We start from the raw sequence: 14,596 nt of genomic DNA on the forward strand, positions 1-14,596 counted from the left end.
TGGGAGGTCACGTGACGTCACTCTCATCTCTATTAATAAAACACAGACCTGACCGGAGAGATGAGGAGGATTCTGGGAGGTCACATGACTTCACTCTTATCTCTATTAATAAAACCTGACTGGAGAGGTGAGAATTCTGGGAGGTCACATGACATCACTCTCTCTATTAATAAAACACAGACCTGACCGGAGAGGTGAGGAGGATTCTGGGAATTTTATATGATGCTACAGCAGTTGGTTTTTCAATATAGAGTTTGCCTCCTGTGAAGTCTGGTGACCATGTCACCATCACCGTGCCTTCAACTCACTGCCTGACACCCAAGGGACACAAAATTCAGAAGATTATAGAAATCACCAAGAAGATTGTAGAGCTGCTGACGGGAGAAGTGAATGGCTCTGGGAATTATGGAACCATATCTACTAAGGAGGAGTGGGAGTATTTAGAAGGACACAAGGACCTCTACAAGGATGTCATGATGGACAATCAGCCACCCCTCACATCACCGGGTAAGAGGAGACTTTATTGGAAAGGAGAGAGCAGTACGGAGGATCCACCTAGATCCCCCATCATCTGATAAACACATAGAAACAATGGATTCAGTCAGTGTGTGTGTTTCCTACAGATGGATCCAGTCATGGGAACCCACCAGAGAGATGTCCCCGTCCTCTGTATTCCCGGGATTCCACACAGGAAGGTCACACCATCTCTCACCATCATGAGGTAGGTGAGGTCCAATTATTGCTAGTTGTGATTTATACACAAGTGTGTTTGTTACAATCCATGTTTTATTATATATCTAGAGCGGAAACCTTGTAGATTTTAATATTGTTCTTAAAGAAGAGTATAAAGAGGAGGATGAGGAGTATGGAGTGATGGAGGAGTTTTCAGAAGGACACAAGGATATGATGGAGCCACCTAATACCAGGAACCCACCAGATAGATGTCCCCGTGCTTTCTATTCCCGGGATTCCACACAGGAAGATCACACCATCCCTCACCATCATCAGGTAGGTGGAGTTGAGGGTCGAGAACATAAAGTGATGGAACACTCTGACATGTGGAGACGATGTGTGGACTCTACAAGATGAGATGTTCTATGTGATCTCACATCATAAATCCTTCTATGTTACAGGTGTTATTTTCTGCCATTCTGTTGGTTTAGGGTGAAGATCTGATGGACATGAAAGTTGAGGGTGAAGTAGAAGAGACGTATGTGAGGGATGATCAGCAATATACGGAGGAGGCTAGAATGAGGAGGAGATTCATAGAGGAGGACACTCCTACAGAGATCAACACAGGTGAGCTCTCTTTCTTGTCTGTTCATTCCACTTTTTCTTGCAAAGCACCCCATGGAACTGGTTGGCTGCCATTGCCTTGTTACTGGTCACCTCCAGTTGTCCGACCCTCATCACCAGCTGTCTTGGTTTGTGAGAACCTGAGGTCTTGCTGTGAGATTAGGGCCTAAGTTGCATTACTGCACCTTGTCTGCCCATGGACACAGAGGAGGCAGTCCTGCTGTCACGGGTGACCCATGCCCATACTCCCCAAATGGTTTTGGGTGCAATTATTCGGTATCCTCAGTTGAAGCCAGCACCTGTAATCTGGAGCATGTTTCCCCTATTGGAGGGTTTTCAGCATTGGAGGCTGGGTCTTCTGCCTTTTCCTTAGTGACCTCCACATCCACCTTGGACTTTTGTCCATGTGCGCTCAACTCTTTACACACATTGACTGCACCATGCTCCAGTCTGTCTATGACTCTTGGACCATCTCAGACTGTTTTTGAGGCACTGCAGTCTCCTACTGTTGCCCCAGAATGGAGAAAAGTCAGCACAGGTGACCATGATATATTCTTCTCTTATCTCTGCTCTGTTACTGGTCACTGATTGGTCCAGAGTAGGGTGGGAGCTGAGTGATATCAGCCAATAATAGGTTGATAATGGTTGTACCCATCCTTAGTATTAGGTTTGTTACAGTATCACAGATTGAGCTTTTCTTAGGTTTTTCCGTCTTCTTCGAGAAGATCTAGCTAAGATTTTTGAAATGGAAAAGAACAGGAAGAGAGAAACTTAAACATGTATCTTTCCAGGAGAAAATGCTTCTCCAAACTCTCTCCAATGGGAAGAATTGGTTGGGACAACCAGAGAACATCTACCAGATGTAGATGGAATCTTGGTTTAGCAGATCTAATTCACTCGCATTAACAGTAATGAGATTTTTTTCTCTTTTTCCAGGACACGCTATCAAGAAATCCTCAAAGGATCGTCTCACTTTATCTCCAGATTTTAAAACAGAAGATGAGAACCTCGCAAGAGCTTTTGGTGGACTTCCCAGTGCGGAGAGACCATGGGATCCCTCTGACTCTGAGCACCCTTGTACTGTGAGGGATGGGGCCGGGATTCAAGAAGAGAAGACGGTTTCCGATCCTGAATGCGTGGAAAGTTTTATCTTTGAACCGAGTCTCTACGCACATCTGAGTTCTCACACAGCAGACAAGCCACATCCTTGCCCCGACTGCGGGAAATGTTTCGCCACGCGGTCGCTAGTTGTCAGACATCAAAGATCTCACACCGGGGAGAAGCCGTACTCCTGCTCTCAGTGCGGGAAATCTTACTCACAAACATCACAACTGGTCAGACATCAGAGATCTCACACGGGGGAGAAGCCGTATTCCTGCCCTGAGTGTGGGAAATGTTACCCAGTAAAATATGAGCTAGTCGCACATCGCAGATCACACACAGGCGAAAGGCCTTATTCCTGCTCTGAGTGCGGGAAATGTTATCCACGTAAATCACAGCTAGTCAGACATCAAACATCTCACACAGGGGTGTTGCCATTTTCCTGCCATGTGTGCGGAAAGTGTTTTCTAACCGAGTCCCATCTCTACAGACATCAGAAAACTCACACCGGAGAGAAGCCGTATTCCTGCCCTGAGTGCGGGAAATGTTTTTCAGAGAAGTCCCATCTTCAAAGGCATCAGAAAACTCACACAGGGGAGAAGCCATATTCCTGCCTTGAGTGCGGAAAATGTTATCCACGGAAAGCACAACTAGTCAGACACCAATTATCTCACACTGGGGAGAAGCCGTATTCTTGCCCTGAGTGTGGGAAACGTTTCCTAAATGAGTCTAATCTTTATACTCACCAAAAAACTCACACGGGGGAGAAGCCGTATTGCTGCTCCGACTGCGGGAAATGTTTTTCAGAGAAGTCCAAGCTCTATATACATCAAAGGTCACACACTGGTGAAAAGCCGTATACCTGTCCTGAGTGCGGGAAATGTTTTGCACAGAAGGCCCATCTTCATGGACATCAGAGATGTCACACGGGCGAAAAGCCGTATTCCTGCCCTGAGTGCGGGAAATGTTTTTCACAGAGTTCCCATGTTACCAAACATCAGAAAATCCATGTGACTCAAGGTCTGTTACTGTCCTAAGTACAGGAAATGTCTTCTATATGAGTCTCCAAACACTCCAGTAGAACAATCTTTTGACTAAATCCTTCAGCAAGTCCTCAGTCTGTGACAGTTTGGAGACATTAGGGGCCACATTTGAGGTCCCCCTTTAGCTTGCAGGTTGACGATCACTGGTTTAGAATGTAGGTCTGATATCAAGTAGCTAAGTATAGAGCCACTACTCAGTGACACCGTCCTGATGGCTTGGCTGTACATGAAATATTTTAACCAGTCAAAGACCTTGGACCACATAGACCTTGGACGTAATATAAGTTCCAAAGGCATACCTTATACGCCGGTCATTCTGCCAAAGTAAATACCAGTTATCTTTTTGTTGTCCTGTAATCAGCTTCTAAGTAAATCATGAGGTAAACATTCTTTTTGTGTGTCAGATATGTAATAATGACTTGTAACATTCATCTTCATTGCACAGAATTCTTCTCCTCCACTGGGAGACACACTCAGTCTGAGATACATGCCTAAGAAAAATAAAACGGTAATCTTGGACAGAAAGAGGTATAGCAAGGATAGTTTATATCATCGTGAGCTAAGAGACTTTAGTTACTAACACAAGCTGTGTAAGGGTCGTACTCACAATCCTTTGTCCACGTGTCTCCATTGAGGCCAAAACCAAGCATCAGCCAAACCTTATGACAATAATTCACCGTACACCTTAGTAAATCTACCACAATCATGCTAAGTTAAGTTGTTTAAACAAATGACTTGAGTTGGGTAAGGGTCATACTCACAAACCTTTCTCCATGTGTCTCTGTTGGGTTGCCTCAATGCTAACCAAGGTTTTTGTGACGATCACGGAGCTCCAGCTAAAGAAGTTCTTCTGCATAGGAAAGTTCATGGATGAGCAGAACATGGACTATGTCTCCACCTGAGGCTCATAGGACCAGAGTGATGGACTTTCTGCTAAGGTAAGATATTTAAATAAACGACTTGAGTTGGGTAAGGGTCATACTCACAAACCTTTCTCCATGTGTCTCTGTTGCGTTGCCTCTATGCTAACCAAGGTTTTTGTGATGATCACGGATCTCCAGCTAAAGAAGTTCTTCCACATAGGAAAGTTCATGGATGAGCAGAACATGGACTATGTCTCCACCTGAGGCTTATCTGGAATATGCAGTTCAGTTTTGGGCACCAATTCACAAAAAGCACATTGGGGAACTGGAGAAAGTGCAGAGAAGGGCAACCAAACTGATAAGAGGCATGGAGGAGCTCAGCTGTGAGGAAAGATTAGAGGAACTGAATGTATTCTTTCTTCAGAAGAGGAGATAAGGGGGGGTAATAATCTCCATGTATAATACATAAGGGGGGATATGATCTCCATGTATAAATACATCAGTGGTTCATATAGTGAACTCTGTGTAGAGTCATTCACCCTGAGGTCATCACAGAGGATAAGGGGGCGCTGTTTACGTCTGGAGGAAAAGAAATGTAATCTCCAAACATGGAAAGGTTTCTTCACAGTGAGAGCTGTGAAGATGTGGAATAGTCTCCCTCAAGAGTTGGTTGTGGCCAGCTCAGTGGATTGCTGTAGGAAAGTCCTGGATTCTTTCTTGGATACACAGAATATAACTGGATATAACATTTATAGGTAAAGGTGAACCAGGGAATATCCGATTGCTTCTCGGGGCATCAGGAAGGAATTTGTTTCCCTGCAGAAGCAAATTGGATTGTGCTTTGCTGTTTTTTTTGCCTTCCTCTGGATCAACTGTGGGTATAAGATTATAACCTTTATTTTTAATGGTTGAACTGGATGGACTTTTTGTCTTTTTTCAGCCAGACTAACTATGTAACTGTGACTATGGTGATGGACCTTCTACTAAGGTAAGATGTTTAAATGACTTGAGTTGGGTAAGGGTCATATTCACAAATCTTTCTCCATGTGTGTCTGTTTGGTTGCCTCTATGCTAACCAAGGTCTTTGTGATGATCACGGATCTCCAGCTAAAGAAGTTCTTCTGCATAGGAAAGTTCATGGATGAGCAGAACTGGACTATGTCTCCACCTGAGGCTCATAGGACTATGGTGATGGACCTTCTGCTAAGTTATTATTATACATGATTTATATAGTGCCAAGAGTTTGCTCAGAGCTTTACAATATAAAAAGGAGACAACACAGCAATGATACAGTGCAATACAAGAGGGTTAGGAGGGTCCTGCTCCTTGGAGCTTACAATCTAAGTTAAGATGTTTAAATAAATGACTTGAGTTGGGTAAGGGTCATACTCCCAAACCTTTCTCCATGTGTCTCTGTTGGGTTGCCTCAATGCTAACCAAGGTCTTTGTGACGATCACGGAGCTCCAGCTAAAGAAGTTCTTCTGCATAGGAAAGCTCATGGATGAGCAGAATATAGACTACGTCTCCACCTGAGACTCGGGACTATGGTGATGGACCTTATGCTAAGTTAAGATGTTTAAACAAATTACTTGAGTGGGTAAGTTTCATACTCTGGATATCCCTATTGATCTGAATTCCTGTTACCGAACCCAGCGAGTGACCTGACTACTCTTTGCCTGCTGCCTTGTACCGCGCTGTCCCCACTGTCACCGACCCGGCCTGTCCGACCACGCTTGCTTCTCCTGCCATCCATCCTGCACGGATCCGGTCACCACTGCTCAGGCCTTCCCGCCTCTTCACGTCAGGCTCTCTACCAGTATATACCTCTGGCGGATCCCTCTACCACCAGCGGGTGTACTCAGGGGCCGCGACCTGGTCACTGTCTGCTCCAAGTCCATCCCCACCATCAGGGGCCCTGGTGAACAAGCAGACTGGGGCTTAGGCTCTGTACTCTGGGGAATCCTGTCCTGTGGATTGCTAGAGGTACCGCCAGGCAGTGTCTGACAGAGTTGTTTGTGACAATCTGGATCTCCAGCTAAAGAAGTTCTGCATAGGAAAGGTCATGGATGAGCAGAACATGGACTATGTCTCCACCTGAGGCTCATAGGAAGACGGTGATGGATCTTCTGCTAAGGTCTTTGTGATGATCACAGATCTCCAGCTAAAGAAGTTCTTCCACATAGGAAAGGTCAAGCAAATGACTTGAGTGGGTAAGTTTCATACTCACAAACATTTCTCCATGTGCCTTTGTTGGGTGACCTCTATACTAACCAAGTTCTGGAGTTGTGTAGATGTGTCACCTTGTGGGTTGTTTGTGACAATCACTGATCTCCAGCTAAAGAAGTTCTTCCACATAGGAAAGGTCATGGATGAGCAGAACATGGACTATGTCTCCACCTGAGGCTCATAGGACTATGGTGATGGACCTGCTAAGTTAAGAAGTTTAAATAAATGAGTTGGGTAAGGGTCATACTCACAAACGTTTCTCCATGTTTCTCTATTGGGTTGCCTATATGCTAACCAAGATCTGGAGGAGTTGTGTAGATGTGTCACCTTGTGGGTTGTTTGTGACAATCACAGACCTTTAGCTAAAGACGTTCTTCCACATGAGTGAGGTCATGGATGGGCAGAACATGGACTGCGTCTTTACGTGAGACTCACAGGACTATGGTGATGGACCTTCTGTATAGTTCTAGAGCTTCTTCTTCTCTTCAGTTTATTCTATGTTGGCAGCTCCTTATAGAGAGAGTTTGTGATTTATATCATGGTGAGCTAATAACCTTTAGTTACTAACTTGCAGTGTGTAAGATTAGTACTCAAAATCCTTTGTCCATGTGTCTCCATTGAGGCTAAGACCAAACATCAGCCAAACCCTATGACAATAATTTTCCCCACACTTTAGTAGACCATCCCCAATAGTTTATGTATATCATGCTACGTTGAGATGTTTAAACAAATTACATGAGTTGGGTAAGGTTTGAACTCACAAACATTTCTCCATGTGTCTCTGTTGGGTTGCCTCTCTGCTAACCAAGTTCTGGAGGAGTTGTGTAGATGTGTCACCTTGGGGGTCGTTTGTGACAATCACAGACCTCCAGTTAAAGACTTTCTTCCACGTAGGTGAGGTCATGGATGAGCAGGATATGGACTACATCTCCACCTAAGACTCAGGACTATGGTGATGGACCTTCTGCTAAGTTAAGATGTTTAAACAAATTAGTTGAGTGGGTAAGGTTTCATACAAACCTTTCTCCATGTGTCTCTGTTGGGTGACCTCTATACTAACCAAGTTTTGGAGGAGTTGTGTAGATGTGTCACCCAGCTAAAGAAGTTCTTCCGCATAGGAAAGGTCATGGATGAGCAGAACATGGACTAAGTCTCCACCTGAGACATCTGACAGGAGGCTGCAGGAGGGGAGGATGTGGGGCGAAAGACATTGTATTCGTCTAGGCAAGGATTGCAGAGGTGGGAGTCAGTTCCAATAAAAATTGGTACTCCCCTTCCCCCGAAAAAATCCTGCAACTCAATTACAGACGGGGGGAGGGAGCAAACCGGCAGGACTTCACTTTTTGAGTGAAGTTCTAGTTTAAGGTGAAATGTTAAGAGTGCGTCACCCTAGCATTATACACGTATACCTAAGTGCGCAAAATGTTTCTTGGGGCTGCAGTTCCTCGGAGCTCCACAAGGTGGTGATCTCACTTCTACCCACACAGGAAGTCTCTATGGAAGGCAGGAAGTGATGTCAGGTATAAATAGAAAAGTTCTGTTGAGAGGTGAGTTTGGAGGAAGTAGAGAGGAGACATTGCTGGAAGTGGCAGCAGAGGTGGTAATAAGATTTGATTTTCTATTTACACCCAGTAACCTTCCCGTCATGTCTGTCCTCTTCCTCTGTCATCACGCCCGTCCTCATTCTCCATTGTCACATCCGACCTCTTTCTCCATTGTCATGTCCGTCTTCTTTCTCCATCGTCAAGCCCGTCCTCTTTCTCCATCGTCACGTCCGTTCTCTTCCTCCATAGTCACGTTCATCCTCTTCTTCCATAGTCATGCCCGTCCTCTTCCTCCATCGTCATGCCCGTCCTCTTCCTCCATAGTCACTTTGATGGTACACACATATAGTGTGGAAACCTAGATTAAACCCCTTCAGGGTCAGAACAACCACCCACTTACGGGGCCGGAACATTCTCTTCATTTTGGAGATGTGTCGTCTTTCCCACCTTCTCACTTGATCAGTCAATACTAATGGATTATACCATTTTTATGGGGTCAGAGGACAGTGACTTAGAGGAAAATTGCGCCTTTGGAACAGCCCCACCTCCCTGAGTGCGACCCACCTGGTCAGATACTATGTCCTCCATCCAGAGTAGGGTTGCCACCTCATCCCTTTAAAACTAAACACATATTAATTACACGGGTTCTGAGGCTAATTGAATGCAGATAAGGCACTAAGTGAGTTTAATGACCACCTTAGTCATCCACAGAATCTGTCTAATTAATGTGTTTGGTTTTAAAGGGATGAGGTGGCATTCCCAATCCAGAGTTTAATGACCACCTTAGTCAGCCACAGAACCTGTCTAATTAATATGTGTTCGGTTTTAAAGGGATGAGGTGGCCACCCCAACCCAGAGATCTTCACTGTTGGACAGGGACACACATTCTTGGTTCAGAAAGTGTCTTCTCCAGGTCTTCATCTTGTGCACCATGGCCCAATTCATTACTACAGGGAAAGTCTTACTGAGCAGGACCATTGGGGACCGACATGACAACAGATCTCCCCATTTCAACGAATGGGACCATGGTGCACATTTGTAGGCTGACGGAGACCACGAAAGGGTGCTTTCTGAAGCACGGCTAGGTGGCTCCAGGTCGCACTTAGAGGGTCGGGGTGTTCTTTACCCTAAAGCAAATGTGTATGTTTTTTGATTTGGAGGAAGGAGAGAAACATGTGACTAACATTTGCAAAATTATCACTGTGGCAGATCTTCACCACATAGTATGCCTTCACCTACTAAAGTATCCTGGAGACATGGATATCACATTAGCAGCATTTTGTTGGAGCAGTTCAAGTCCAAACCAGAAGCTCACTCTTCAGGTTGGATAGGTAGTTTGTCTACACCTCCCAACTATAGAAACTGGGAAAGAGGAACACCTCCGTGTTCAGGTTGTTCAGATCTACTGAATCCTCCTCCATTCTATCGCAGACTATGATAGCATAGTTGTTGAAGGCCAGGTTCAGAGGGGTAGAGTTATTATGGATTTTGTAAGCTTTGGGTTCGAGCTTGAGCTTAACCCGAACTCTAGCTGTTCAAGGTTCCCGGAATGGCAAAATGGCCCACCTGAACCTCTGTCTGCTACAGCTGGAAGTTGTTCATTTAGTGGCAGTGTCACTACCTACACTAAACGAATGACTTCCCGCCTGTCATCTTGTTTCACATTGATAAATGTTATCAATGTGAAACGGATCAGCGGTTGGGAAGTGCTTCAGACCTCGTACGGTTAATCCAAAAAGAGGATTTTGGGAATTAAATGTGTTTATAAGGATGGTGACTGTATCATTGTGTGTGTCAGGTTCCTAGAAGGTGCCAGGATGTCACTGTCTATTTCTCCATGGAGGAGTGGGAGTATTTAGAAGGACACAAGGACCTCTACAAGGACGTCATGATGGAGGATCAGCCTTCCCTCACATCACAGGGTAAGAGGAGACTTTATTGTAAAGAAGAGAGCAGTACAGAGAGTCCACCTGGATCCCCCATCATCTCATAAACACATAGAAACAATGGATTCAGTCAGTGTGTGTGTTTCCTACAGATGGATCCAGTCATGGGAACCCACCAGAGAGATGTTCTCGTCCTCTGTATTCCCGGGATTCCACACAGGAAGGTCACACCATCCCTCATCATCATCAGGTAGATGGATCCAGTCATGGGAACCCACCAGAGAGATGTCCCCGTCCTCTGTACTCTCGGGATTCCACACAGGAAGGTTCCACCATCCCTCACCATCATCAGGTAGATGGATCCAGTCATGGGAACCCACCAGAGAGATGTCCCCGTCATCTGTATTCCCGGGATTCCACACAGGAAGATCACACCGTCCCTCACCATCATCAGGTAGATGGATCCAGTGATGGGAGCCCACCAGAGAGATGTCCCCATCTTCTGTATTCTCGGGATTCCACACAGGAAGGTCCCACCATCCCTCACCATCATCAGGTAGATGGATCCTGTGATGTGAACCCACCAGAGAGATGTCCCCGTCCTCTGTATTCTCGAGATTCCACACAGGAAGGTCACACCATCCCTCACCATCATCAGGTAGATGGATCCAGTCATGGGAACCCACCAGAGCGATGTCCCCGTCCTCTGTATTCCTGGGATTCCACACAGGAAGATCACACCATCCCTCACCATCATCAGGTAGATGGATCCAGTCATGGGAACCCACCAGAGAGATGTCCCCGTCCTCTGTATTCCCGGGATTCCACACAGGAAGGTCACACCATTCCTCACCATCATCAGGTAGATGGATCCAGTCATGGGAACCCACCAGAGAGATGTCCCCGTCCTCTGCATTCCCGGGATTCCACACAGGAAGGTCACACCATCCCTCAACAGCATCAGGTAGGTGAAGGAACTCCCACTGATAGTTATGTTTTTTTCTTTTACAAAAGGTTCTTACAATTAATTTTTTGATATATTTAGAATGGAAACTTCGGGGAATATAATATTATTATAAAAGAAGAGTTTAAAGAGGAGGATGAGGAGTATGGCGTGATGGAGGAGCTTTCAGAAGTACACACTGATCTCTATAAGGGCATTATGAAGGAGCCACCTAGTAGATACCCCCCAGAGAGATGTCCCCGTCCTCTGTATTCCCGGCATTCCACACAAGAAGGTCACACCATCCCTCACCATTATCAGGTAGGTGGATCCAATCATGGGAACCCACCAGAGAGATGTCCCCGTCCACTGTATTCCCGGGATTCCACACAGGAAGATCTCACCATCCCTCACCATCATCAGGTCTGTGGAGTTGTGGGTCGGGAACATAAAGTGATGGAACATGTGTGGACTCTACAAGATGAGATGTTCTATGTGATCTCACATCATAAATCCTTCTATGTTACAGATGTTATTTTCTTCCATTCTGTTGGTTTAGGGTGAAGATCTGATGAACATGAAAGTTGAGGGTGAAGTAGAAGAGACGTATGTGAGGGATAATCAGCAGTCTATGGAGGAGAATGGAATAACGGGGACATTCCTAGTGGAGGACACTCCTACAGAGATCAGCATAAGTGAGCCATAATACAGTATATTTTTCACCTGTCCTACACATTTGATATTCTTTTCTCTCAGATAAACCTCCTCCGAGGTGCAGACACAATTTTTGTATCTAAACCTGATTTAGATTCTGGGGTTCAGCTGACGGTATTAGGATTGTTACAGTAGCACTAATAGGATTGTACTTTTCTTAGGTTGCCCTGTCTTTCGAGAAGACTTCTAGCCAAACCTTAGCTTAACCACTTCCTGTTTGGACACTTTTACCCCCTTCCTGTCCAGGGCAATTTTCAGCTTTCAGCGCTATCACACTTTGAATGACAATTGCGCGGTCATGCAATACTGTACCCATATGAATTTTTTACCATTTTTTTGAGACAGATAAAGCTTTATTTTGGTGGTATTTATTCACCGCTGGGATTTTTATTTTTTTTACTATGTAAATAAAAAAGTCCAAAAATTTTAAAAAAAAGTGTTTTTTTTTTATAAAATTTTGCAAATAAATAATATTTCATCATAAATCTTGGCCAAAATTTATTCCGTTATTTTTTAGTAAAAAAAAAAAAATCCAAATTAGTTTATAACCAAAAATTATAATTTAAAAAAAAATGTTTTTTACATTTTTATTTTATTTTTTTATATTATTATTTTTTATTTTTATTTTTTTTTTACATACTGTCACCCTAGCAGTACAGTGTCACCATGGTGACACTGTACTACTTGTGGGGGGTGATGAAGATTTTTTTTTTTTTTTTTTTTTACACTGATTGCTTTTACACCCATATAGGAAGTAAAAGCAATCATTTCTCTTTCTCTCTGTCTGCATTCTTGCAGTCATTGAGAAGTATTGAGTGAGCTGTGATTGGTCACAGCTTGTCACATGGTACAAGGCTGTTCATTCACAGATTTCACACGTAGTAAGCAATGATGTCACAAGTGACATCTTGCTTACTACTTTGCATGTGATCACTGATTGGCCAATCAGTGATCACATGATCGGGACCTCGTAGAGAGGTCCCGTCCGACGATTGGTGTTTCACTGTGTCCGGAGGACACAGCGGGCACCGGATCGCGGTGATGCGCGCTCCCAGGGAGCGCGCACAGCTAGGAAAGGCGGGTGCCGTTTCTGAACGGCAACCCGCCCCTGGACTGCCACCGCCCTGCCGTTTATAAACAGCAGGTGGACGGCAAGAGGTTAAAGCTCAATTAACAGTCTTGCTGGAATGCTGGAGAAAAGTCTTCTCTAAGCTTCCTTCAGAGCAGCTTCTCACCAGGAGCCTAGGTGTTGGGATACTTGTTCTAGGTTCGAAAGAATAATATATTTTTTTTTCCAAGGCAACCATTGAGAAACTCTCAAATGATCGTCTCACTTTACCTCCAGATTGTAAAATAGAAGATGAGGACATCACAGGAGATTATAGGCTTGTGGTCACCTTTTCTATGCAAAAGGGTCTGCAAGTCTGAACTTTGACCCTCTTGTCTATCAGAGATCACATGACCCAGTGCCTAGGCTTGTGGTGTAAAGAGTATGCCCCTCCCAGCCCCCATTAGTTCCTGTTGGTTTAGGGTGAAGATCTGATGAACATGAAAGTTGAGGGTGAAGTAGAAGAGACGTATGTGAGGGATGATCAGCAATATACGGAGGAGGCTGGAATGAGGAGGACATTCATAGAGGAGGACACTCCTACAGAGATCAGCACAGGTGACCAGAATATATTCTTCTCTTATCTCTGCTCTGTTACCGCCCTCCCCCCTCCCAGCCCCCATTGGTTCCTGCTCCTCTGACAAGGCGGTGTAAATGTAGAAGAGATCTGGGAGGAGGAGCAAAGGCCTTTTGAAGAGGGGAGGAGTCCCAGCTGGTTGGGACTTCCACAGAGAACATCTGCTCCCTCCTATCTCCCTGATCCAGATGGAATCTTGATGGAAGTGAACTAACCCTCTCCTATCTATTGATGATGTTTTTCTATTTTTCCAGGACCCGCCATGGAGAAACCCTCAAAGGATCGTCTCACTTTATCTCCAGGTTGTAAAATGGAAGATGAGGACATCCCAGGAGATTGTGCCGGAGAAAAGACAATGAGCTCCACTATGGATGGTGGATTTCCCAGTGTGGAGAGACCATGGAGTCCCTCTGACTCTGAGCAACCTCATACTGTGGGGGATGGGGCCAGGATTCAGGAGCAGGAGACCTTTTCTGGTCCTAAATGTGGGAAAAGTTTTGGCTTTGAACAAAGTCTCTACGCACATCAGAGGTTACTTACCGGCGAGAAGTTGCATGCCTGTCCTGACTGCGGGAAATGTTTCACAACGAGGACACTAGTCGTCAGACATCAAAGATCTCACACAGGGGAGAAGCCGTATTCCTGTCCTCAGTGCGGGAAATCTTATTCACAAACCTCACAACTTCTCCGACATCAGCGATTACACACGGGGGAAAAGCCGTATCCCTGTCCCGAGTGCGGGAAATGTTTTCCAGTAAAATATGAACTAGTCGCACATCGAAGATCTCACACAGGAGAGAAGCCGTTTTCCTGCCCTGAATGTGGGAAAAGTTATGCACGAAAATTACATCTGATCAGACATCAGAGATCCCACACAGGACATAAGCCGTATTCCTGTCCTGAGTGTGGGAAATGTTTCAAAGAGAAGTCGCATCTCTTCACACATCAGAGAACTCACACGGGTGAGAAGCCGTATTCCTGCCCTGAGTGCGGGAAATGTTTCTCAGAGAAGTACCATCTTAATACTCATTTGAAAACTCACACGGGGGAGAAGCCGTTTTCCTGCCCCCAGTGCGGGAAATGTTTTTTAACGACTTCCCATCTTAACAGACATCAGAAAATGCACACAGGGGAGAAGCCGTATTTGTGCCCTGAGTGTGGGAAAGGTTTTACAAGGAAATCTCATGTTTCCAGACACCAGAGGTCCCACACAACCCTTGAGGAGCCTTAGTGACTGAGTGTGGGAAATGTCTTCCACACCCAACCTTGACATACACCTTAGAAAACCCGTGGT

At 45.1% G+C, this 14,596-nt stretch overlaps 1 protein-coding gene across 1 annotated transcript in view; it reads left to right on the forward strand.

The window, feature by feature from the left end:
• The window catches only part of LOC149440459 (uncharacterized), a 200,408-nt gene that overhangs the window by 162,360 nt on the left and 23,452 nt on the right, over positions 1-14,596 (forward strand). The window contains exons 5-12 of the mRNA XM_089658510.1: positions 624-721; positions 802-1,008; positions 1,164-1,299; positions 2,233-3,431; positions 10,517-10,924; positions 11,006-11,326; positions 11,463-11,598; positions 13,557-14,514. Coding sequence (XP_089514636.1) covers positions 624-721; positions 802-1,008; positions 1,164-1,299; positions 2,233-3,431; positions 10,517-10,924; positions 11,006-11,326; positions 11,463-11,598; positions 13,557-14,514 — 3,463 coding nt within the window. The remainder of the gene's footprint in view (positions 1-623; positions 722-801; positions 1,009-1,163; positions 1,300-2,232; positions 3,432-10,516; positions 10,925-11,005; positions 11,327-11,462; positions 11,599-13,556; positions 14,515-14,596) is intronic.

This window comes from Staurois parvus, unplaced genomic scaffold (assembly GCF_062004578.1).
Source record: "Staurois parvus isolate SC_StPar_1 unplaced genomic scaffold, SC_StPar_1.0 ptg001079l, whole genome shotgun sequence".
Classification (NCBI taxonomy): Eukaryota; Metazoa; Chordata; class Amphibia; order Anura; family Ranidae; genus Staurois; species Staurois parvus.